Source organism: Hippocampus zosterae, chromosome 9, assembly GCF_025434085.1.
Source record: "Hippocampus zosterae strain Florida chromosome 9, ASM2543408v3, whole genome shotgun sequence".
In the NCBI taxonomy this organism is placed as follows: Eukaryota; Metazoa; Chordata; class Actinopteri; order Syngnathiformes; family Syngnathidae; genus Hippocampus; species Hippocampus zosterae.
Window position 1 is genome coordinate 23012737 of NC_067459.1, and position 22955 is coordinate 23035691.

The 22955-nt window shown below is 46.9% G+C and overlaps 1 protein-coding gene across 6 annotated transcripts in view; it reads right to left on the reverse strand.

Annotated features, from left to right (window-relative positions):
* Positions 1-334: 334 nt before the first annotated feature.
* The window catches only part of arhgef10la (Rho guanine nucleotide exchange factor (GEF) 10-like a), a 103467-nt gene continuing 80846 nt past the window's right edge, over positions 335-22955 (reverse strand). For all 6 annotated transcript variants that reach the window (XM_052076951.1, XM_052076953.1, XM_052076950.1 and 3 more), the window contains 7 exons: positions 21916-22002; positions 14210-14418; positions 13975-14132; positions 10400-10542; positions 6235-6406; positions 3705-3827; positions 335-3081 (listed from right to left, as the gene is read on the reverse strand). In XM_052076951.1, the coding sequence (XP_051932911.1) occupies positions 2549-3081; positions 3705-3827; positions 6235-6406; positions 10400-10542; positions 13975-14132; positions 14210-14418; positions 21916-22002 (1425 nt within the window). In that variant the 3' untranslated portion in view covers positions 335-2548. The remainder of the gene's footprint in view (positions 3082-3704; positions 3828-6234; positions 6407-10399; positions 10543-13974; positions 14133-14209; positions 14419-21915; positions 22003-22955) is intronic.

Consider the following 22955-nt stretch of genomic DNA (forward strand, 5'->3'; position numbering starts at 1 on the left):
ATTTCCAGTGGTCTTTCACAAGTCTTGGGCAGGTTTTTTGCTTTGTTTGTTTGTTTGTTTTTTTTTTTGTAATCAAGTCCCTCAAGACAATTTCAAATTTGGTAGGCATATCCAAACAGTTCAGGGTGTGCCCCACCTGCTGGCCAAAGACAAGATATTTGGTTGAAGTATATATCGCGCATACACAACTTGTGGAAATAGTTGAAATTTGCCAGAATGTGACATAGGAGGTTTTGGCCTGACGCCGAAATGCGAAACGTTTGAGGTTTTCATCTTCGCTTGGAGACAGAACAAGGCGTCAAAGTTGGACGACTCACCATAAAACACAAAAAGGTACCAAGTCAGCTCCAGCTTTAATTATTATTAGTGATATTTGTGTGCGCTTCCAAGTCAAACACGACATGTTCATGGATACAAAAGGTTCAATCGTCGCAGTCCCCGTTTGTGACGGACTCATGCATATTTCATTCGCAGGAAAACAAACACGGCAAGGCCCAAACACCTCGGCACTCACCACGAGGGTGTCGCGGCACACGAGTCGGCGTCGTGCGCGTTTGCTACGCGCATTTACATTTAGATGACAGCCGGCGAAGCGGATTTGCGTCGGCTTTTCGGCGGAACGATTCCCGCAGATGGATGGATGATGAAAGGATAAGGCGGCGAGCCCCGCACGCCCCCAAGGTTATGTCAAGACTCGAGGCGGCCATGCCGAGCGGCGTAACCTTCCGCCGTTCGTCCGGAGTTGGCTTCCCGCGGCAAGAAGGACGGCAATGGCGACGGCTCCTTTCGCAGAATTTCCTGATGAAATCATGACGAAATGCTGACAGATGAACGATGGAAAACAAAACAGCAGAGGATGGACTGCGGCCCGGCAGGTGAACGCACAAGTCAAGTCGAACATTGACATTTGAAACTCACAAAGGACATCCAATTTGGAGAAAAGAAAAATAGGCCCGCTGTTCTAAGAAAAGTCACATTTTGGGGAGAGAAAAAAGAAAATAGAGTCAACATTTTTAGAGGACAAAATGATCATCATCCCTCGGATCACATTTAGACAATGATGAACAGTCAGTGTTTAGGGCGCAAAAATAGCCTCCTAAAAAATAACGTTATCGTATTTTTGACACACAACCATTCTATCGCAACCAGTGTATTTTTTTACCCTTAAAATTACACCAGCTTCCAAAACACCCCATTCCAAAAAGAACACCATTCCAGAAAGTACGACTATCATCGGTACATTGTTTCTTTTTTCAAAAACACAAAATCTTTTGACTCTGTACCCGGACCCCCCCCCCCCCCTCGCCCACAAGCTTGTACGCATTCATTTACAGAAAACAAACATCCGTCATTGGGAAAATAGTCATGCAACGTTTAGCTAAAGATGCGTTGGTTGGTGCAAATAGGCCCATAATGTGCAAAAAAAAAACCCCAAAAAACATTTTCCATATCAAAAACACGACACAAGGCAAAATGGATTTTCATTCATGTACCCTTTTAGGTAGTGGAGATAAGTCACAGAGAGTCAAAACATGGAAAGCTCGAGACAAAGGAAAGTTGGAGCTTGCGGGAGGGGATGACCACTCCGAACGGAACTCACGTCAACTTTCAAGGAGGCGGGACAACATCGAATGTGGAATCTTGGGAGCAGAATGTCAGAATTTCACCAGAAAAGAGTGTTGATGGGGGGAAAAAAAGTTATTTTCAGAGAAAAAAGGAAACAAGAAGGGGGGGGGGCATTTTTTTTCCATAATTTATTATTCTAAAAAAATATTTTTTTTATCCCAAAATAAAGAAAAATGTCAATTTAAAAAAGCAACTTTTCCTTTTCCTTTTATTTTGAAAAGTGTGTCCCTTTTAAACCCCACCAAATGAATTCTTTGAAACTTTTTTCTGGTAGTATCCTCATTCGTCTCGCCAGTGCGTTCGTTGCACCAAACCTCCTTCATATAAATAAGCTTTCATTAGCTCAACGCTGATCAAAGCAAGTGCGACATGCTCAAACAATTTTAGTTGGCGCAAATGTTAAAAAAACAAAAACAAAATTAGAACATCAAAATTAGACATGTGCAATAAAGTACATCTGGTTTGTTTAGTGGTCATTGATCGGCGTGATCCCGTGAGCAGCTGCGAGGGCGCGTTCCGTCTTGAGACAAGCGCGAATGAAGCCACCGTTGGCAAGCGGGCTCCCAGCCGGGTCGCGAAAATGCGCCCCCCAGCCCCCCCCACCCCGCTCCCATCACAAGGGTTTCTTTTGAAACAAAGTGGCATGGAATTCATTTGGCATTGTTCTACTCCTGTCCCGCAGGTGGCGGTAATGCCGATTCCGAGCTGCGAGTCAACCGTCAGGCAAAGCGGGACAATTCTGCTATCTGTGCTCTCAGAGTTGCTTTTTTTTTTTTTTTTAAAGATACCTGTCCTCTTGGGAATTATTACCTGTTATTGGTCGATGATTTTATAGTCCTTGGACTCGTCAATGCTAAAACCCAAGGTTTCCCTTCTTCGACGCGTGAGCCTCCAAGATGGAGGTGAAGCGCGTTGTTCTAAATTAGACAGTCAACGGGAGTTGCCAAACCAGAAGGACGTTCTCCGAAGGCTCCCCGGCCGTCCGCGCCCCCTCCCGCAGCCTCCGGAACCCTCGGCCCCCGGAGACCACGGCGGCCGAGACCACCCTGTCTTTGGCCTTGCCGTCCTTCTCCGAGGGGCGCCCCCGCACCCACGTCTCGGGGTCGTCGCTGAGCTCGTAGATGGAGCCGTCCTCCACGCTGTGCTCCAGGGACTCCAGGGACGAGTCGGAGGCCTCGTCGGCGGCGGCCGTGAGCGGGCGTCCGGGCAGCCCCGAGGTGGAGCGCAGCTTGTACCGCAGCAGGACGCCGCCGCCGCCGCCCGCCACCCGGCCCTCGCCCGGGTGCTGCAGGGATTCCTGGGAGGAGGTATCGCTGGGATCCTCGCCCCCGCAGGCCGAGTCCGGGCCATCCGCCACCGAGTCCCTCTTCAGGAGGTCCGGAGACAAGGTGCTGGTGACGGCCGCCAGGAAGTCCACCGGCCCGCTGTGGCCGTTCAGCGAGATCCTGCCTTTTCCTGGAGGAGTTCGCCACATTCAAAATGAGGAGCTGTATTGTTTTGCGTCTTTTGGGGGGATTATGACGATTGTAAAAATGATCTGGCACTGTGGGATTTGTTCATTCATTCATTCATCTTCCGAGCCGCTTGATCCTCACTAGGGTCGCGGGGGGTGCTGGAGCCTATCCCAGCTGTCTCTGGGCAGTAGGCGGGGGACACCCTGGATCGGTTGCCAGCCAATCGCAGGGCACACAGAGACGAACAACCATTCGCACTCACACTCACACCTAGGGACAATTTAGAGTGTTCAATCGGCCTGCCATGCATATTTTTGGAATGTGGGAGGAAACTGGAGCACCCGGAGAAAACCCACGCAGGCCCGGGGAGAACATGCAAACTCCACACAGGGAGGCCGCAGCTGGAATCGAACCCGGTACCTCTGCACTGTGAAGCCGACGTGCTAACCACTGGACTACCGGGCCGCCTGGGATTTGTTTTGTTTGTTTATTGGGACTACTTTGGGGAGTGTCCCGTTACATGGGCCAGAATGCCTTGTTTGGGGGAACGCCATTTTCGTATGAACGATTTGTTATTTTACAAACGATCCGTTTTATCGAAAGGAGCGGTTATTTGCACCTGACCTGTTATTTTGGGTATTCCCTCCAGTTTGGGAACCGGCAGGGTGACAATGAGGCCTTGGGCGGTGCCGACCCACAAGAGTCCTTGACAGATGAGCAGGCTGGTGACTCGCATGGTCGCCTGACCTGAAACATCAAAACCAGGAGAGGAAAGCTCAAAAACAATCGCAGCGACGCAGCTCGTTGCTCTGCTTTGCATTTTCAGTCGTGGCAGTGGAAACTTCGAAACTGCCACGGCCGGGCCGCCTTCGAAACAGTAAGACGAATCGGTAATAAAAGGCGGTAGAAAGCACCAAGCAGTAAAAATCAAGAACAAATCTAAGTCATGCTGAGTCCAACGCCAAAGAATACAAGTTACTCGTGCCCACGACTACTAATAGTGCAGCTACTGTTCCTGTTTTGAGACTTTTTGGAGCACCTCGCCTCCACAATAAATGGCATTTCAATTATTTGGACGCAACAGATAAGAATAAAACAATCACAACAAATGGATTTTTTTTTGCAAGAGCAGAGGGAGCAAAAAAACAAAAAAACAACGATTTTCAATGCTGACGTCAAGCATCTTAAATCCCTCGTCCCCAATTATTTGCAGTTTTTAAACCTGGAAAGTGTAACATTAAACACATTTTACACAACGCCGAGCAACGGAATTCTATTAGCCGTCAAGTACTTTGTTTTATATACTCGAACTTCACCCAAGGAAAAAAAAAAAAAAAAAAGTAAAAGTTCACATTTGTTTGGGGCTGAAATGGGAAGCGCGCATGGTCACACGCCACGCGAGCGTTTGTCGCGTGTGAAATGCTGCTCAACGAGATAATGGCGCACTCAAAGCGTACGATTATGCGCACACTTTCAGACAGCCGTCAAAGGGCTGAACAATCAGACCTTGTATCCGGCTGATTTTCTGCACTTCCCAGCGAGACGTCGAGCGTAATGCCTGCTTTTGTCGCTCACAAGATTGCAAGACGAGCGACAATGTTTATCAGGGCCCGTGCGGCGACCGCTGTTGATTATTATTGGCGACGCGCGGTTCACCTAGAAAACAAAACTACTTTGGATCGGTCTAAAAATGCACCAAAACTCATGAAACTTTGTAAACAAATCAGACCTGGCAACGCCCTCAATCTTTCATGAGATTATTGCGCAATGTTTTGTTTTTAAAAATGGCTTCACGGTGCAACCAATACTTTTTTTTTTTTTGGGCGACCGCTGTTGATTATTATTGGCGACGCGCGGTTCACCTAGAAAACAAAACTACTTTGGATCGGTCTAAAAATGCACCAAAATTCATGAAACTTTGTAAACAAATCAGACCTGGCAACGCCCTCAATCTTTCATGAGATTATTGCGCAATATTTTGTTTTTAAAAATGGCTTCACGGTGCAACCAATACTTTTTTTTTTTTTTGGCGACCGCTGTTGATTATTATTGGCGACGCGCGGTTCACCTAGAAAACAAAACTACTTTGGATCGGTCTAAAAATGCACCAAAACTCATGAAACTTTGTAAACAAATCAGACCTGGCAACCTCAATCTTTCATGAGATTATTGCGCAATGTTTTGTTTTTAAAAATGGCTTCACATTGCACCCAATACATTATTTTTTTTTTACGCGTCACCAAGATTGACATTTTGGTAACACGCCAAGACCGCGCAAAAAAAGTCTCTCGGAGCTTTCGGATGCTCTCCGATAAAATATCGCATATATTAGGCACTTGTCATTAGCTGACTTAAAGTTTGCTTGCTGTTGTTTTCCGCCGCCGCAACGACGGGGGAAACTTTGCCATCAATATTTCATGCTTGACAACGGGTTACGTGTGGCATCTTAAATGGACCGCAGCCGAAGAAAAGGTGGGAGCGGGAGGGCGAGCGGGGGGCGGGGGGGGGGGGGGGGGGATGCCGAGAGAGGATTTACAGCCGAGCGGACGAGATGAAACGAGCCGACGGGAAAAAAAAAAAAAAAGAAAAGTAGGACAAACACAGAGCGTCACATCAACTCAAAGGACCCCCAGCCCTCCCCCCCCCCCACACCCACCCCCACGAGGCAGCCCTTCTTTCGGCGGCTCTCGGGCGACTCTTTCATTCATATTAATCCTCCAGCTTTCACCCGCGTTGGCCGCGCCGTGTCGCGGGTGCTTACTTATTCATGTCGCCCCCCCCCCCCCAACGTGCAGGAGCAGCGGGGGCAACTTGATCGAGATGAGAATATCATTGTGTGTGAAGAGGGGGGGGGCAACGCTAATGTCTCGCGGGCCTGCATTTGGTACCCGGACCTTCAGTTGGTGATGTCATCCATCAATAGAAACCATCAAAGCTTTACAGAGATGCAATATGGCGGCGTGTCAATATTGATCGAACGACGTGACAAAAACATTGAAATAAAACGCATCGTACCGGTCGGAAGTGCCGGTTATTAAACAAATGGTCACTAGAGACGCGTTTTGCTCGTTGAACTTGCTCTCCTCACTTTTTTTTTTCCGGGCTTTTCCAAGAAGCCTTGTAAAATAAGGGAGTGGATTTTTCAGCTCTTTACCGGTGTTGAGCGGCGAGGAACGCGTGGAGATGTTGATCTCCTGCAGCAGCTCCAGCGTCTCGGTGTGAAAGAGACGGATGGACGAGCCCTCCGAGAACGCCATCCACACGCCGCCGCCGGCGCGCGCCACGTGCGACACGCTAACCGCCGGGTCCGGGTGAACCTCCAGTGTCTGTAATACACAAAAAGAGCCGTTACGGAAAGACGCGCACTTTGGCCGTTGTATTCGCTACACCCGCATCAGACTCATGAGGTCCAATGAAATGGAATGAAAAGTGAAAAAAAAATATTAAAAAAAAGAAAGCAGCAAATTTTTGCAAGTCAACCTCACAGGGCAGAGGTCACGGGGTCAATCCCGGTTCTGACCTTCCTGTGTGGAGTTCGCATGTTCTCCGCCGTGCCTGCGTGGGTTTTCTCCTGGTAATTCGGTTTCTTCCCACGTACCAAAAACATGCATGGGAGGCTGATTGAACACTCGAAATTGTCCCGAGGTGTCAGTGTGAGCGTGGGTGGTTGTTCGTCCGTGTGTGTGCCACCGGTTCAGGGTGTCCTCGGCCAACTGCCCGAAGACAGCTGGGAGCCTCAGCACGCGGAAAATCGATGGATGGAAGCAATTTTATGCTGCGGTTTAGCTTTGTTTTTTTTTTGGAGAGGCGTGCCCGTGCACCCCTGTCTGTGTCACTCGGTAGCAATCAGAAAACGTTTTGAAGGCCAGTCAGTACAAGGCACTCGGAAATGCCCTAAGTGGCCACTTGAAAACCAAAGTGAAGACTTCCTGTGTCTTTTAAGGCATGGCTTCTCCAGACTGTTTTTTTTTTTTGTTTTTTTGTGGGTCTACTCATGATAACCATACCTACCAAATTTCATGTTGCTGGATGAAAATTAACCAAAAATAATAATAATTCATTCATTCATTCATCTTCCTAACCGCTTGATCCTCACTAGGGTCGCGGGGGGTGCTGGAGCCTATCCCAGCTGTCTCCGGGCAGTAGGCGGGGGACACCCTGAATCGGTTGCCAGCCAATCACAGGGCACACATAGACGAACAACCATTCGCACTCACACTCACACCTAGGGACAATTTAGAGCGTTCAATCAGCCTGCCAGGCATATTTTTGGAATGTGGGAGGAAACCGGAGCACCCGGAGAAAACCCACGCAGGCCCGGGGAGAACATGCAAACTCCACACAGGGAGGCCGGACCTGGAATCGAACCCGGTACCTCTGCACTGTGAAGCCGACGTGCTAACCACTGGACTACCGGGCCGCCCCAAATAATAATAATAATAAACCATTTAAGACAGGCTTGTCTTTGAAGGACACCTTGAAATGCACCCAACTGACCCAAAAAGTTTTAGCAGACACATTAGAAAAAAAAAAGGTGCACAAGAGTTTTTTTTTTGTCAACGATGACATTGTGCACGACTGATATTTGCTTTCCCAATTCTGGAATTTAGCGCGCATCCGACGCCGGTGGCATGTTTTTGCGTCACTTTCCCGTCTCCTCCGGCGCACAGTCTCGGGGCTCCTCATGTTTAATGAGCGGCTCAAAAATTAAGCGCAATTATCCTTATCGTGGCAACACAAGCAGCCCTTGCGGTCGGCGGCGTGACAAGGCCCGCTGCGGGGTGTCGTCTCACGGCTCGTATCGCTGTCAGCTCGAAGGCCGCGCAATTAAGGGGGGGGTGAATAGGAGCCAGCCAAGATGAGAACGCCGAAATCACGTGCCGCGCCGCGCCGACAGGGATTAAGCACCTGTTTGGGCGCCCTTGCCGGCGGGCGCTTCTTTGTTTGAAACGCCGGCTTTGATGTGTTTTCTTTTCTAATTGGCTCCTGAGCAGTGGGCGGCTCAGGAGCGAGCAAAAAAAAAAAAAAAAAAAAAAAACATCCTCGATGCACAACCGAGGAGACGATCGCTCAGCAAGAGTCTTGCAGAGGAAGAACCTTCTGACGGTGGTTTGAATGTGAGGCAATTAGCAGTCGAGATGCATTCGGTGGACGAGGGAGTATTATAATAAAGTATTCTAAATATAAAGTATTGGCACGTGGCTGTTCCACATACAGAAAATGAAAAGTGAAAGAAAAAAAAGGAAGAGTCCACGACTGGAAAAAAAAAAAAACGTACAGAATTTTCCGCACTGAAAGGCGCACCTAAAATTCTTAAAAGCTCCGAGCGCGCCTTAAGATCCGTTGCGCCTTGTGTATGGTCATTACGGTAATATTTCGACCCCCAAAATGGCTCCTTGCTCAAGACATGCGGAGCACTGAATTTTCAAAGAGACGTTTCTCCAAAACTCAGAGGTGACAACATGAAAATGAAATACAACTCCATTGTCGTATTAACATTCCTGTCGTGTCCATGTCAGAACAACAAAGTGCTCATTTGGAATGATGCGGATAAGACAAAATTCTTTGGATTGTAATAACAAAAGCAACTTAGCCTGTTTAAGTGTAATTTGCACACAAACTAAAAAAAACACACACACACACAAAAAAAACCCCAATTACGATATAAATGATTCCGTTTTATTTTGAGCATTATTACACTGAAATTATTCTGAATTACTACATATACAGTCAAGCCTCGGTTTTCAAACGTCTCTGTTCTCAACCAAATTGGTTTTCCACCAAAAATGTCAAAATTTTTGGTGGAGAAATTTTGAAATTTTTCCACCAATTTCAAAATTTGTGGAATTTTTTTTTTCAATTTGAAATTTTGTAGTGCTGTTTATTTGTTTTGTGGTTCAAGGGTTTTTATGTCTCGGATGACGACCGAATTTCGGTTCTCGAACAAACTGAGCGCATTTGAATGCGTCACTTGACTCCTCTCGCCTTCCTTACACGAGAAAGTGACGCTTCCTCGTGTAGTGTTCTATTGTGAACAGACGTGTTCAATAAAGATTTTTTTTTTTCGGTTTTCGAATAGCCTTCTGGAACGGATTATGGTCGAAAACCGAGGTGTGACCGTTCATGTAAATGGATCATAAATGGGGTTCATTGCGTAGCAAAAAGCAACGCGAGGCCATTCCTACTTTGAGATGATAAACGCAAGCCAATCACGCTTTTATCCATTTTAACGTGAATGACAGGAAACGAACAGAAGTCGATGAGAATTTGAGCAAAGCTTTTCGGTCGGTTCACTTCAGTCGCCAACCAATTTCTGACTGCACCAAGCGCGAGTATATTACAACAAGAGGACACGTAATCCCCGTGACTTTCAAAATCATCCCGAGGCTGTCGGAGCTTATGACGGGGTATCTCCATCCTTATGGCTGATGATTTATTCATGCCTCGCAATCCTCGCTCGATTGGTGTGCAGCTTTGTCAGCAATATACTTGATTGTATAGCCACTCGTACGCCCAAAGCCGAGCGCACCTTGCCGCCGATCCCTTCGGAGGCTTCGTGGATAAGCGGCGTCAAACGAGAAGAGCGTCGGCGCCCGGCAAAATTGACGTTGACGTGCGGAGGTGAAAAAAATAATAAATCAAGACGATACGCGCCGGCGAGCCTCTGAGGCCTGTCGAATGATCTATTTGACCGCAACTTCTGCTTGCCGGCACCGTGTCAAGTCAGCACTCGCGAGAGCGTATTAGTGAGGAAGACGAGGTTAGTTCAGAAGTAACCATGCGTTGACCCGTTTAGTTCTGCGGCAGAGGAGAGTGGTCACCTCGGCTCATTAAGTCCTCACCTCAGAGGAAGGAATCATCGCTAACCAACCTGTCACACTCCATTCAGGACATTCTTTGGACGTGCATTTTGGGTCATTACCCTCTTAGAGGACCCATGATAAAAGCTCGATTTACTCCAAAAAGTCTCCACAGTGTCGAGATTTCTTTGCACCCGGCGCAAATTCAAGACAACCGGCGCTGGAGGTAGCAAAGCAGCCCCGGAACAGCTCCATGTTTCCCAGAATATTCTTTTCTTCGCATGCTTCATTTTAGCGTCAAAATATACAGATTAGAGCTCATGTGACTTTCCCAAAACAGATTTTTTTTTGGACCCCGCATAGATTCCAACAGACCACAGTTCTAGATGTAGCAAAGCAGCCCCAGAAACGATACGGAAATTCAAAGCATACCACAAACATTCACATCGTGTCAAAAATTTTCCAGGAATAAAATAAGATAAGATATATAAACGATGCGTCCGACGGCGACTTCATTACCTGAGTGTCGAGGCTGCAGATGTCAACCACCGTGACCAAGTTCCTGCAGCTCGCCCACACCGAGTCGTCTAGCACCAAGAGGGTCCGCACTGGATCTGAACCCAAGTTCACGCTTCTGCTGGAATCGGGATCCCAGAGATCCTCTGTGGAAATAATAAAATATACGCAATGGATAAATTGTACATTTAGGAAGAGGTTGGAACCTCAAACACTATCCGTTATGTTGACGTCTAAGTTGTTCGGACCGTCCAAAAAAAAAAAAAAAATCCAGAGTCGTTCAAAATTTACAGTCAACACCGGCGATCGAGCCTTTCCGCAAACAGCAAAAGAAAAGGAACTGACACGCAGCCTCTGAAAATGTTGAAAATATAAACACACACACTATGATGCAAAACAGACTTTATATTCATTCATTCATTCATCTTCCGAGCCGCTTGATCCTCACTTGGATCGCGGGGGGTGCTGGAGCCTATCCCAGCTGTCTTCGGGCAGTAGGCGGGGGACACCCTGAATCGGTTGCCAGCCAATCGCAGGGCACACAGAGACGAACAACCATCCACGCTCACATTCACGCCTAGGGACAATTTGGCGTGTTCAATCAGCCTGCCATGCATGTTTTTGGAATGTGGGAGGAAACCGGAGCACCCGGAGAAAACCCACGCAGGCCCGGGGAGAACATGCAAACTCCACACAGGGAGGCCGGAGCTGGAATCGAACCCGGTACCTCTGCACTGTGAAGCTGACGTGCTAACCACTGGACTACCGGGCCGCACAGACTTTATAATGTACTGAAATTTGTTGGTTTGTTTTTTAAATAAATGTACTTGTCTTGCAACGATGACTTTAATCATCAAAAGAAACAATTTTGAACAAATCACTATGCCGCATCGAAAATAACATCGACAGTAGTATTCACTCGTTTGACGCCGATCAAATAAAGGGAGATGTGCGGATCATTTCAGCTTCATGTTGCTTTCATTAGGAACGCTTTTTAAATTTAATTTGTGTATGTAATGGATCTAAGTTAGCAAGTTAACGAGGTATTGAGCATCATCTCTGTGACCCGCTGGCCCGGCGATTTCATGCTAAACTGCATTTTGTGAAGAAATGACACACTGCCCTTTTAATATTGTGTAATAAAGCACAGGGGCGGAAAAACGTGAACGTTTTCACTTTGATCTCCCACTTGGCCGCTAGCTCTCTCCAGTTTCGCTTGGATAGCGTGTGAAGAAAGTGGACCTTTTTTTTCTCCTTAGGGGATTAATCACGAGGCGCACTTTAGCGGCTGCCACGAGGCGCCTGATGATAAATGGAATGGCGTCAGCGTTTCCTTTGCTGCGCGTTAATGAAGTCGAATTAGAGAGTGGGCACAACCGGCCATTTAACTAAAATTTGGAGCAGTGCGGAGCAGAGCAAGCGTGTCTTTTGGATTTCAACACACACGACAACAGCTAAGCTAAGCTAAGCTAGCATAGATGACACTCGAAGTCGGACGGACACGTTTTTCTGCCAATCTGAGTGTTTCCCTTTTTGTCCAAATATATATTTTTTACGACAACCGATATGTCCACGGTGTCTTTTATTCATTCCACTGGGGTTTAGCGAGTGTGTTTATAAAGAGACGAAAATCTCTTTACCGTTACTATTGTTAGTGTCTCAACATGGCTACGCTCGTGAAAGCAAATCAACGAAATCAAACGCGTCTTTGTTCAATGTTTTCAACGAATATCCGGATTCATTTTAGGCAATTTTTTTTTTCAATTCTCCGGAGAGATTTTCATAAAAAAAATTGAAAAACCCAGAATTCCGGGGAAATCGGGAATTTTTTAGTTTTTTTTTTAGGTTTAGGTTTAGTTTTTTTAGAACATTTTTAGAAACCAAAATTTTTTAGGTTTCTAAAAATGAAACTGACTGCTGTGTGATTACGGTGGCACAATGTGATGTCGGGATCATTTTGGCCACTTAAAAAAAAATTATTTTGCCTTATTTTTAAATCACTTGTGGATGCGATCAACACATTTGGCAACAGTGTGCTGTGCACTCTCTAAACTCTGGAGTGCAGCTCGCAAACCTTCGGGACTATGAATCTTTCACAGATGCGCCAGGAGCCTCCCCGGTCATCTTTCCTGCCTGTTGATACATCAACCTACTAATATTCCTTCCTCTGTTTAATTAATCATCCCCCTCCCTTCTTTTTTTTTTTTTCCTTCTGGAGAGGCAGCAGAGGCCTGTTTGATGTGATATGGCATCCGGGAAGGTGTAACGCCTCACTGCACCTGACATGTTTTCTGGCGCAAGCTGCTCTTTCTGCAATGACAAAGACAATGCAAAAGCAAAGGTGGTCCGTCAGCGATTTGGTGAGGCGCGCCTCAAGTTATGGCAGGCTCCATACGAGTGTGAGATTCCGCAAAATACGGGTGGTGAATTTCTTTGGCTAATTTCCACTGCGCCGGGTGGTATCACGGATAACGGGTGAGTGGAGCGATTGTATTTTTATTTTTTTTTTTACACCAATTGTGTTGTGAATGTTCAAGATGTCAGCTATCTGGCAATAGTGTCTAGCAGATTTATGACAATTATATGATTGATGGACTGGGCCGTTAACATTTTTGACTGTGCATTCGTTTTTGTAGTGCCGTTTATTTGTTTTGTGTAAATTGGCAGCTATCCTGAATACCCGGCAAAAGGAGCGATTGCATCAGGGATATGATTAAACAAGCTGTCGGGATTCTTTGTTTTTGGGGTGGGGGGGTTGGGGGGGGGCAGTTTGCTGTTCCCGTCGTCGTGTTCATTTCTAGTCTGCAAGGTGGAAACCTCTTTATAATAAATGCCACCAAGATTGATCGCATAAAATAGATGACGGCTGTTTCATCGCAACGTAATACATTTCCCACAAGAGATTTTGTTATGCTCTCATAAAACCAAGGTTGAACTTTTGGGCCATAATTCCAAAAGGTAAGTTTAGTGCAGATGCGACACTGCTTCTGACCAAAAGAACAAATAGCCGAAAGTGAGGCGCGGTGGTGGCAGTATCATGCTTTGGGGCTGCTGTGTGTGTGTGTGTGTGTGTGTGTGTCTACGGTGGGAGAACCCCGGCATTTACAACTCGTTTGGGTGTCATGTAGACTTTTTTTAGTGCTGATATTGATATTGTTTTATCCTGAACACGCCACTTTGGCTTGTTGATAAAAAGCAAATGCAGCCTCTCCCATGACAGCTTTGATTTGTTGAGTATTTAGCAAAATATTTGTAAAAGAGGTGAATAACACTCATCAAAATCCATCACAATATAACAACGCGGCATCAACTAAAACACACTTTGGAGTCCTTCTGAGTGGAATCAAGTCTCCATGGATACCAGGCTTCTTTCTTTTCGTGGTTTAGTCATCACAGCAGACGAAATACAATGCAAACGGGCACCACAAAAGATTTTAACACGGGACACCTGCGGTCATAGAAATGTATTTTACATGAGCGTTGAATATCATTCGGGAATTCACACACAAGAGAAAAGCGAGCGATAAGCGTTTGTATTTGGAAAAGCAATTTAGCACGGGTTCGCCAAGAGAGCTTACCGCCGCTTTTCCTCCCGTAAACCATCAAGGTGCCGTCGCGCAAGCCAGCAAAGAGGAAGCAAGGCGAGTGCTTCAGGCACAGCACGGGACAGCCCCGGGGGTTGCTGAGGGTCACCAGGCACTGAGCCGCAGTGTCCACGCTGCCGTAGACCAGAATTCTGAAGAGGGAAAAGATAAAATGAGGTAAACGAGGGGGTTCGCCGTAAAACGTTTGAAAAATCTTTCATCGTCTCACCGTCCGTCATCTAATCCGACACAGATGCTGGCGGCGTTTCCCTTGTGAGCTGCGGCCTCCGCCTCCTCGCTGGGAGAAGCTTCCGGCACGTATTCAAGACAGCGGACGGCGGAGCCCACTTGCAAGCTCTTCACGGCCCTTGGCACGGGCCTGTTGAGCGAGAAGATCTCAATCTGGCCCTGAGAGGCTTCCTCCCCGCCGGCGGCCACCTGCAGAGAGAATGGAGGCTGCTTGGAAATGATCTCATTTTCAGATGCGCCAGTAACAAAGGAAAAGAAGCCGGTTTGGTGCAGACTGCAACACACACACACAACATTTAACCCTTTTGTGTGCTCCAAATTAAAAAGGCCTTAAGTTACACATTTTACAATTTTTGTAATGATGTATTTTGTGTTCTAAAAATGTTCAGAGGCATCTGTGCTATCCATACATATATAGATTTTATTAGTTCTTTGGGATTTTTTATTCTTTATTTTTTGCAAAAGGAAAAAAAAAAAAAATTGTGTCTGGAGATCCCAACCGAGCCCTACTAACAATCCCGACCGGACGTGTTCGTGTAAAATGCATTGGTTTGAAGCCTCCTGCAAAAAGGCAAACTCATTTGCGATCCTCTGGCGCCACCGAAAAGTTGCACAATTGGAAGGACCTCAACCCAACAATGTGGCATGCATACGTCTGTCCAAGCGAAAACAAAGCGATTGACGTAAAAATCGCGTGAAATGCATGTTTACACATTAGGTTTACGATGCATTCAAAAATATGAATTATAATGGGTCTCTATGGTGCAAAATATGTAAATTGTGAAGATTACGGAATCAAAACCTTTTTTATTGTTGCTGCAATGCCTGAGAATTATCAGCCAGTGACATCATGAAATTTAGGCCATTTTAGAACCCCTCCATACGTTTCAGCTTGCTCGTGTTTTTCCGAATGCCTTTGCCTTTGATTCAAAGACATAATTTTTACATTTAATCGCAAGCGGTGGACTACGAGGGATAATAAAAGATGATGTCTGGATTAAAGGTGTTTTGATTCGTTTTTCCCGGCCTTGGCGCTTCTGGTTTGAGAAATGCAGTTGAATGGCAGAAACAGACAGAACGCCTCGAATATAGTGTAGTACTCCACAGTTAAAAATGATATACATGCGCGCTATAATTAATGATAACTGCCACCCCGCACTAAAGAAATAAAACGAGCCAGGAGAAATAATCGACAGAGTAAATGAAGAAAAACACGCGCGGGCACATGCATGTCAAGGCAGGTGAGTCAGCGTTAAAAATGTATCGTAATGACCGCTTTTGATGGATACCATGAGTGTTTGATTGGACATCCTTCACCTGTCAGCATTTTCATTAAAGAAAGAACTTTCCAGGTGATGCTGCTCCTGAGTGAGTTTAGAAGATTAAATTCCCAAGTGCCAACATTATTTAGGTCAAAGTAACAACAAGTGACATCACAACAAGCAGATCAAAACAATCTTGGTTTGCGTTCAGATTCATATAGCCGATCCAAAAAAGCGGCATTTCTCATCAAGAGTTCTCATTTTTTTTAAACACTGTTGGGTGTGTCGATCAAGTAGCCCCATGACCGACTGGAAAAAGGAATGCTAATATAAATTAGCATTAGCAATATACATTTCGCTCAAGCCTGCCATTTTATACATCTCACATAGCAACAACGGGGCACTCGAAAAGCAGCTACGGCAGCTCAAAAGTCCTGGTCCATTCAGCGGCTATCGAAACAGATTTTTTTTTCTCTCTTCTCGCTTTTCCACCACTCATGGCTGAAAATAACGCGCTCGTAAGTGACTTTGCCAGGGAGCGTATAGTTCGCCAGCTAGCTAACCGAGTGGGAATGCAATGCGTTGGGCCACCGCTGATGTGAACAAGGGGATTTATATATTTGGGGGTGGGACGACTCATTGCAAGGCCGAAATTCATCATATGTTTCTGTTACGTTTACGTGAAGAAACCTAGCTTGGGGATGCTAGGGAGACCTAGCTAGACGGATGAAAACTAGCATTTATGCTATGTGCGATGCATTGACACCGTTTACTCTTGTGTTGATGAATAGGCACTGTCCCAATGAAATGAATTATTCATTCATTCATTCATCTTCCTAACCGCTTGATCCTCACTAGGGTCGCGGGGGTTGCTGGAGCCTATCCCAGCTGTCTCCGGGCAGTAGGCGGGGGACACCCTGAATCGGTTGCCAGCCAATCGCAGGGCACACAGAGACGAACAACCATTCGCACTCACACTCACACCTAGGGACAATTTAGAGTGTTCAATCAGCCTGCCATGCATATTTTTGAAATGTGGGAGGAAACCGGAGCACCCAGAGAAAACCCACGCAGGCCCGGGGAGAACATGCAAACTCCACACAGGGAGGCCGGAGCTGGAATCGAACCCGGTACCTCTGCACTGTGAAGCCGACGTGCTAACCACTGGGCTACCGGGCCGCCCATTGAAATGAATTAAAACAACAACAACAAAAAATGACTGGACCGTGATTTTTAGACTGAAATGTTGAAAATAATTTTAATGCTAATACTCCACGACTGAGCACTGCAGAGTTCTCAGCCGTTGCGCATATTTTGAGCAGAGCAATTACCTTCAAACATGTGTACTGGATTTAGAAACAAATCTCTGTATTCACTTTCCAGTGTCTCAATTTGGTCCAATGCTCCGCCTCGGTCAAAGTTTGTGTGACGCCATTGGAAATCGCTACATCTCTTGGCCACCCGGATGGGCACGTGACGACGCCATGGTGAAAAGTTCCATAGCGCTTCATTTGTCTCTAACTGTTCGACGCCTCAGCGGAGGTTGGCGCAAAAATGCAAGGGCACTTCTCGGCGGATTTGTTCCTCGCCTAAATCACGGCATGGCGATGCTGACAGGAGCTAAATATAGTCTTTAGCCTCGCTCTTCCACGCTCACCCTTATTTGCATGCAATCATTTGTTTGAGTTGTATCAGCCGGCAGGATCTGGACAGGAGAGATCCTGTGGGCTCTGGAGGATGAGCCAGAACAAATAATGGTCTGTTGAACAGGCTGCGAAGAAGATAGCGAGGACTTATCTCGCCGCGAGGGGCTCAAGAAAAAGATGGTTTCAAGTGGCGCCTCTCCACCTACACGCTCACGTTCCACCCCCTGCGTGACAGCCAGCGCCACGTTCCTGGCCAAGCGCTCGCCACTCATCTAGGGAACCTAGCGATGTGGAGTCACGATCAGGACCGAGTCCCGCTTGCCGCTCGGGGGGGGGAGGCGGCGGCTTCCCAAACGCGTCGCCAGCTTTAATTAGATTGCTTTGGAGGGCGCGAGACCGTGGAGCCGCGTGAGCGAGCCAGAGACGAGGGCGACCAGTAGTTGTCTGATGCGTTTCGGTTCCGCCAACACACACACACACAAATGAAAATACAAAAGTAAATAATCAGGGTACAATAAATCTCCACGATTCACACAAGACTGGGATGCCGACCCAAACAGTAAAAATGAAGGTCCTCTCCTCAGCTGAGCAAGATTGATTTGTCCAAAGATGGCACCGGATGGCACCGCAGCAATATATATTGGTTATAATATTACGCAAGAAGAACAACAGCGAATAGGTGAGTTTTCAGTGAATAATGGAGAAAGTTGGCCTTCTTATCGCGTTGTTCAGAGCTATTATTACTTTGGAGCCTAGGAACTGTCTATAGGCACTGACGCACTGTATTTTTTTTTTTGTGAGTCATTAATATGACTCACAAAAAAACAGGCCCGGTAGTCCAGTGGTTAGCACGTCGGCTTCACAGTGCAGAGGTACCGGGTTCGATTCCAGCTCCGGCCTCCCTGTGTGGAGTTTGCATGTTCTCCCCGGGCCTGCGTGGGTTTTCTCCAGGTGCTCCGGTTTCCTCCCACATTCCAAAAACATGCGTGGCAGGCTGATTGAACACTCTAAATTGTCCCTAGGTGTGAGTGTGAGTGCGAATGGTTGTTCGTCTCTGTGTGCCCTGCGATTGGCTGGCGACCGATTCAGGGTGTCCCCCGCCTACTGCCCGAAGACAGCTGGGATGGGCTCCAGCACCCCCCGCGACCCTAGTGAGGATCAAGCGGTACGGAAGATGAATGAATGAATATTAACACCCGTGTACACCCCCCACCCCCCCAAAAAATGGGAACGAACAGGTGACTGAAAATCACTGCTGACCCTTGAGTCATCAGCGACAGTGTGGACAAGCCAAGCGATGAGACGGCGCATCAACTCCTAGCAGGGGCTGAGATGGAAGAGGCTCCTTACTTTAAGATCTTTGATTTTTGCAAGCCGGAACGGGGAGGAAAGAGAGAACCTTTGGAGTGATTGAGTGTCAAGGCGACGCGAGAGTGGGCGCATCCCCACAGCGGCCCGGTTAGGGGATCGGTCATGAAAATAACGTGCGCTTAGGGAAATAACGCGGCTCGAAAAGAGTGACAACCCTTTGCGCACGCCCGTTTTTCTCCCTGGCAAGTGCTTGCGAGAGGTTAATAGTTCTTTGGCTGGACAACACCCCAGATGACCAGATTTTTTTTATGAATATAATGAAAAAGTCAAGTGCAGCGGTTGGAACAAAATAAAACCCAAGCACCGAGAGGAATCCAGAGTTGTGAATCAGCCAAAGTTAATGTGCAGCCGATGGTTCGTTTTTTGCCTGCGTTGGCCGGCGGGTTTGTCGCACTGGGGATGACATTGATGAAGTCTGGATGGAGTCTGGGATCGCGATTGTGCTAAATTCCCTTCCACTTTCCTCATCCTGATTTGGCCCACTCTTCTTTGGGTGAACATCTGAGGTGACGTTATCTCCTGAGCCGAGTCGAATTAACCGACACTTTTTTTTTAATCACATTTATGAAAGCATGGGGGCGGCCCGGTAGTCCAGTGGTTAGCACGTCGGCTTCACAGTGCAGAGGTACCGGGTTCGATTCCAGCTCCGGCCTCCCTGTGTGGAGTTTGCATGTTCTCCCCGGGCCTGCGTGGGTTTTCTCCGGGTGCTCCGGTTTCCTCCCACATTCCAAAAACATGCGTAGCAGGCTGATTGAACGCTCTAAATTGTCCCTTTGTGTGAGTGTGAGTGCGGATGGTTGTTCGTCTCTGTGTGCCCTGCGATTGGCTGGCAACCGATTCAGGGTGTCCCCCGCCTACTGCCCGGAGACAGCTGGGATAGGCTCAGGCACCCCCCGCGACCCTCGTGAGGATCAAGCGGCTCGGAAGATGAATGAATGAATGAATGAATGAAAGCATGGCCTGACAGCGGTGCATCAGGAAAATTATCTGCGGGGGCGGGAGGGGGGGGGGGGGGTTCATTTGTCTCCAGCCCCATTTGGTCGCCTGTAATTTGATTTTAAAGAAAGCACCGCCATTCAGGAAAAACAACCAATCAAAAGCTGTGTTGAAGCTATGGCCGAATGCCACCTCCGGAAAATTACAATATTTCCATCACTGTGCGGGAGACTCCCAAAACAGAACAATGAATTTTCAACACTTGACAGTGATCAATCATTTGTGAAAATGCCTCACCAATGTGGATTTACCAATAACAGAGATTTGCAAAAAAAAAATATACATGAAATTGACCAAATTGTGGCACAGGAGGTTTCGATCTGACACCAGCGATATATTCAAATGTCGTAGATCATGGGGGACAGTATTCATCTATTTTATTAGATTTCTTTGTCGAATATTTTCATATATATTTAAAAGATATGTGGTCCAACGTTCTCGTTTCAATATCAAACTTTTTTGCTTATTTTGTAGGTTTTTTTCTAAATGTTTTTTTGAAGTTTCAAATTAAACTTACATTTACATTTTTAATTTCTTCGGGACAACTGCTGTCGTTCACCATTGAAAAAGTACCTCATGTTGAGACTTCAAAAACACCTGACATACTTTTTTTTTTTTTTGCAATGCTCTTTCGGTGACCATTTTGTTCCCTGTTCGCGCAATATGAAATGTTCATCTGTCGAAGCCATGCAGCGCACCCCCTCAAAAACATGCCGCATTCAAAGCAGCGATCAGAGCAAGCGAGAAGATGGTGGACGACGACGACAAATTTCGAGAGGAGAGCGTGGGCACCGCTGCAACCAAACGGAGAGCGTCGATGATGGCAGGGCGACTAACTTGAAGGTGAGCGGGTGTTTTTATTCAGTGATTGAAGTAAAAGTGGCCAAATGATTTGGAATGACTGTCAATGTGCTCCGCTCCACAAAGCCTTCAGAGTGAGGACGCTGATCCGCGCTCTCTCTCTTGGCAAGCATACGCCAGCTTTAGCTTTAGCTTTCTGGGCCAAAACAGGATTACCTGACCAGCTTCCCAACCTACCCACTACAAACGTTCCAAAAATAAATACATCATATATGTATGTGTATATATTTTTTTTTTCTTAGTGAGCCTTCCTTTTGCTTTCCAGGCAGCCGAACTCCCACAAGTCCGCCTTTTGCTTTGCCATGTGGGATGCCGAGCACGTCAAGAAAGATTCAGCAGCACATCCCGACAACTTAGTGTCGTCAGGTTTTACTAACTCACAGTTTCCTAGCAACATCTGTCTGCACTTGGCCTTGGGATACATCGTTGCGCCTTGACTTGCGAGCCCAATGGGTTATGTGAGCAGGCTCGTAACTCAAAACACACAAATCTCAAATCGTCTTTCCCTTGTTAAAAGAATGGAAATGCCATGAATCCATTGCAGCCCCCCCGGAAAACACTAATGTGTTTTTAATAAGAAAAACTGCATTTTACATCAATAAATACTTGGAGTGCACCAATCGATCGGCCGGGAATTATGGAAGATCGGCGATCGACTGATCACAACAAGAAAAACGCATCTTGTACACCAATCTGATCTCACTGCGCAGAGGTTTAATGTAAAAATTTTTTTTTAAAGATCAATGATCGCCCAAAAGATTGTGATCGGTGAAACTCTATAAAATACAATTTCAATAGTTCAAGTTTGGGCGGCCCGGTAGGCCAGTGGCTAGCACGTCGGCTTCACAGTGCAGAGGTACCGGGTTCGATTCCAGCTCCGGCCGCCCTGTGTGGAGTTTGCATGTTCTCCCCGGGCCTGCGTGGGTTTTCTCCGGGTGCTCCGGTTTCCTCCCACATTCCAAAAACATGTGTGGCAGGCTGATTGAAAACTCTAAATTGTCCCTAGGTGGGAGTGTGAGTGTGAATGGTTGTTCGTTTCTGTGTGCCCTGCGATTGGCTGGCAACCGATTCAGGGTGTCCCCCGCCTACTGCCCGGAGACGGCTGGGATGGGCTCCAGCACCCCCGCGACCCTAGTGAGGATCAAGCGGTACGGAAGATGAATGAATGAATGAATGAATAGTTCGAATTTAGGCATTGTGCAGACTTTCATTGACTTTTTTTGTGTAAGCCAAAGTCATATGGTTGACTTAACTCGCAATTCTCTTTTTGTAGGTTTAGTTGGACAGTAAACTTTGACTGGGAGTGCCCCCCGCCCCCCCCCAAAAAAGCTTGAAGCAATCGCGTTGCTTCAATGTCAATGCAAATGAGAACACAGAATCGTTTCTAAATTAATGGTTGTCGGGTTGAAGCTGAAACGATGATGATAAACAGCAGAAAAGTTGATTCTTTTATCCTCTCATTGATTGGAGTTACTGTTGTGGAGTGTGCCAGGATGTGTGTGTGTGAGTGTGTGTGTGTGTGTGCGTGTGTGCGTGCGTGCGTTACTCACCCAGAGGAAGCCTTGAGGTAAGGATGTGCTGGCTGCCGAGAAGCCCAACAACGCACAGTGAACAGGATTGTGGATGGCAGCTTCGAGCTACAGGAGACAAAATCAATATTGATTTCTCATACATCACTTCACCACGCTCTCTTTCCCCCCCCCTCCCCCCTTTCCTTCTTGTTTCCAAGCTGTCTCGCTGCATTTTATCAAAGCGACACACACATTGGCGCTGGCTCGAAGACTTTCCGCAAATTCGATTTGGTTCAAAGCTTGCGATTGGGCCTTTGCGAAGGACTTTGTTATTCTGTGAGTGACTGATGACAGTCCAGCCTCGTTGGAGGGCAACCACACGTGGAAGTGACAGGAAAACTGGCACTGGGTCACATCACAACAAGGGCATAGCCAGAACGAGGCGATATCTGGAATTTTCCACTCTAAAAGGGCTGCACTCAAGGTTTTGCTCTCTGTGTGTACGTTCACCACTTTTGAGCACGTCACTATTTTGCCAGCATAGGGAAGTGAACAATTAACATTATTTGTCATACGGTGGCCCTGCATACTTGACTCTCTGCATTATAAAAATCTAAAATTCACCTATTAACAGATTTTTTTTTTATGTGTGTGTTTGTGTGAGTGTAAATAGCAGGGGTTCTCTGTAATTAACCGACACCGCGAGCTGAGATGAGAGTCAAACTGCCTAACCTTTATCTTCTACTTAAAAGCTGTGCTGACCTAGATGCACCACTACCACCATCTACAAGGATCTATTAGTCATTACGGCGGTTTACAAACTACAATTTTACACACACACACACACACACACACACACACGCACGCACACACACACACACACACACACACACACACACCACACACAGACCACACACACAACGCAGGCCGGAAAACATCCAAAGCGGCCGATGATTAACAAGGCTGGAATGAAGCGGAGGTGGTGGAGCCCCTGCAGACAATGCATACCCACCTCATCTGCACCCTCCCACACCCCACTCGCTATGGAAACTCTTCTTCAAGGTAACTTATCTATCTGC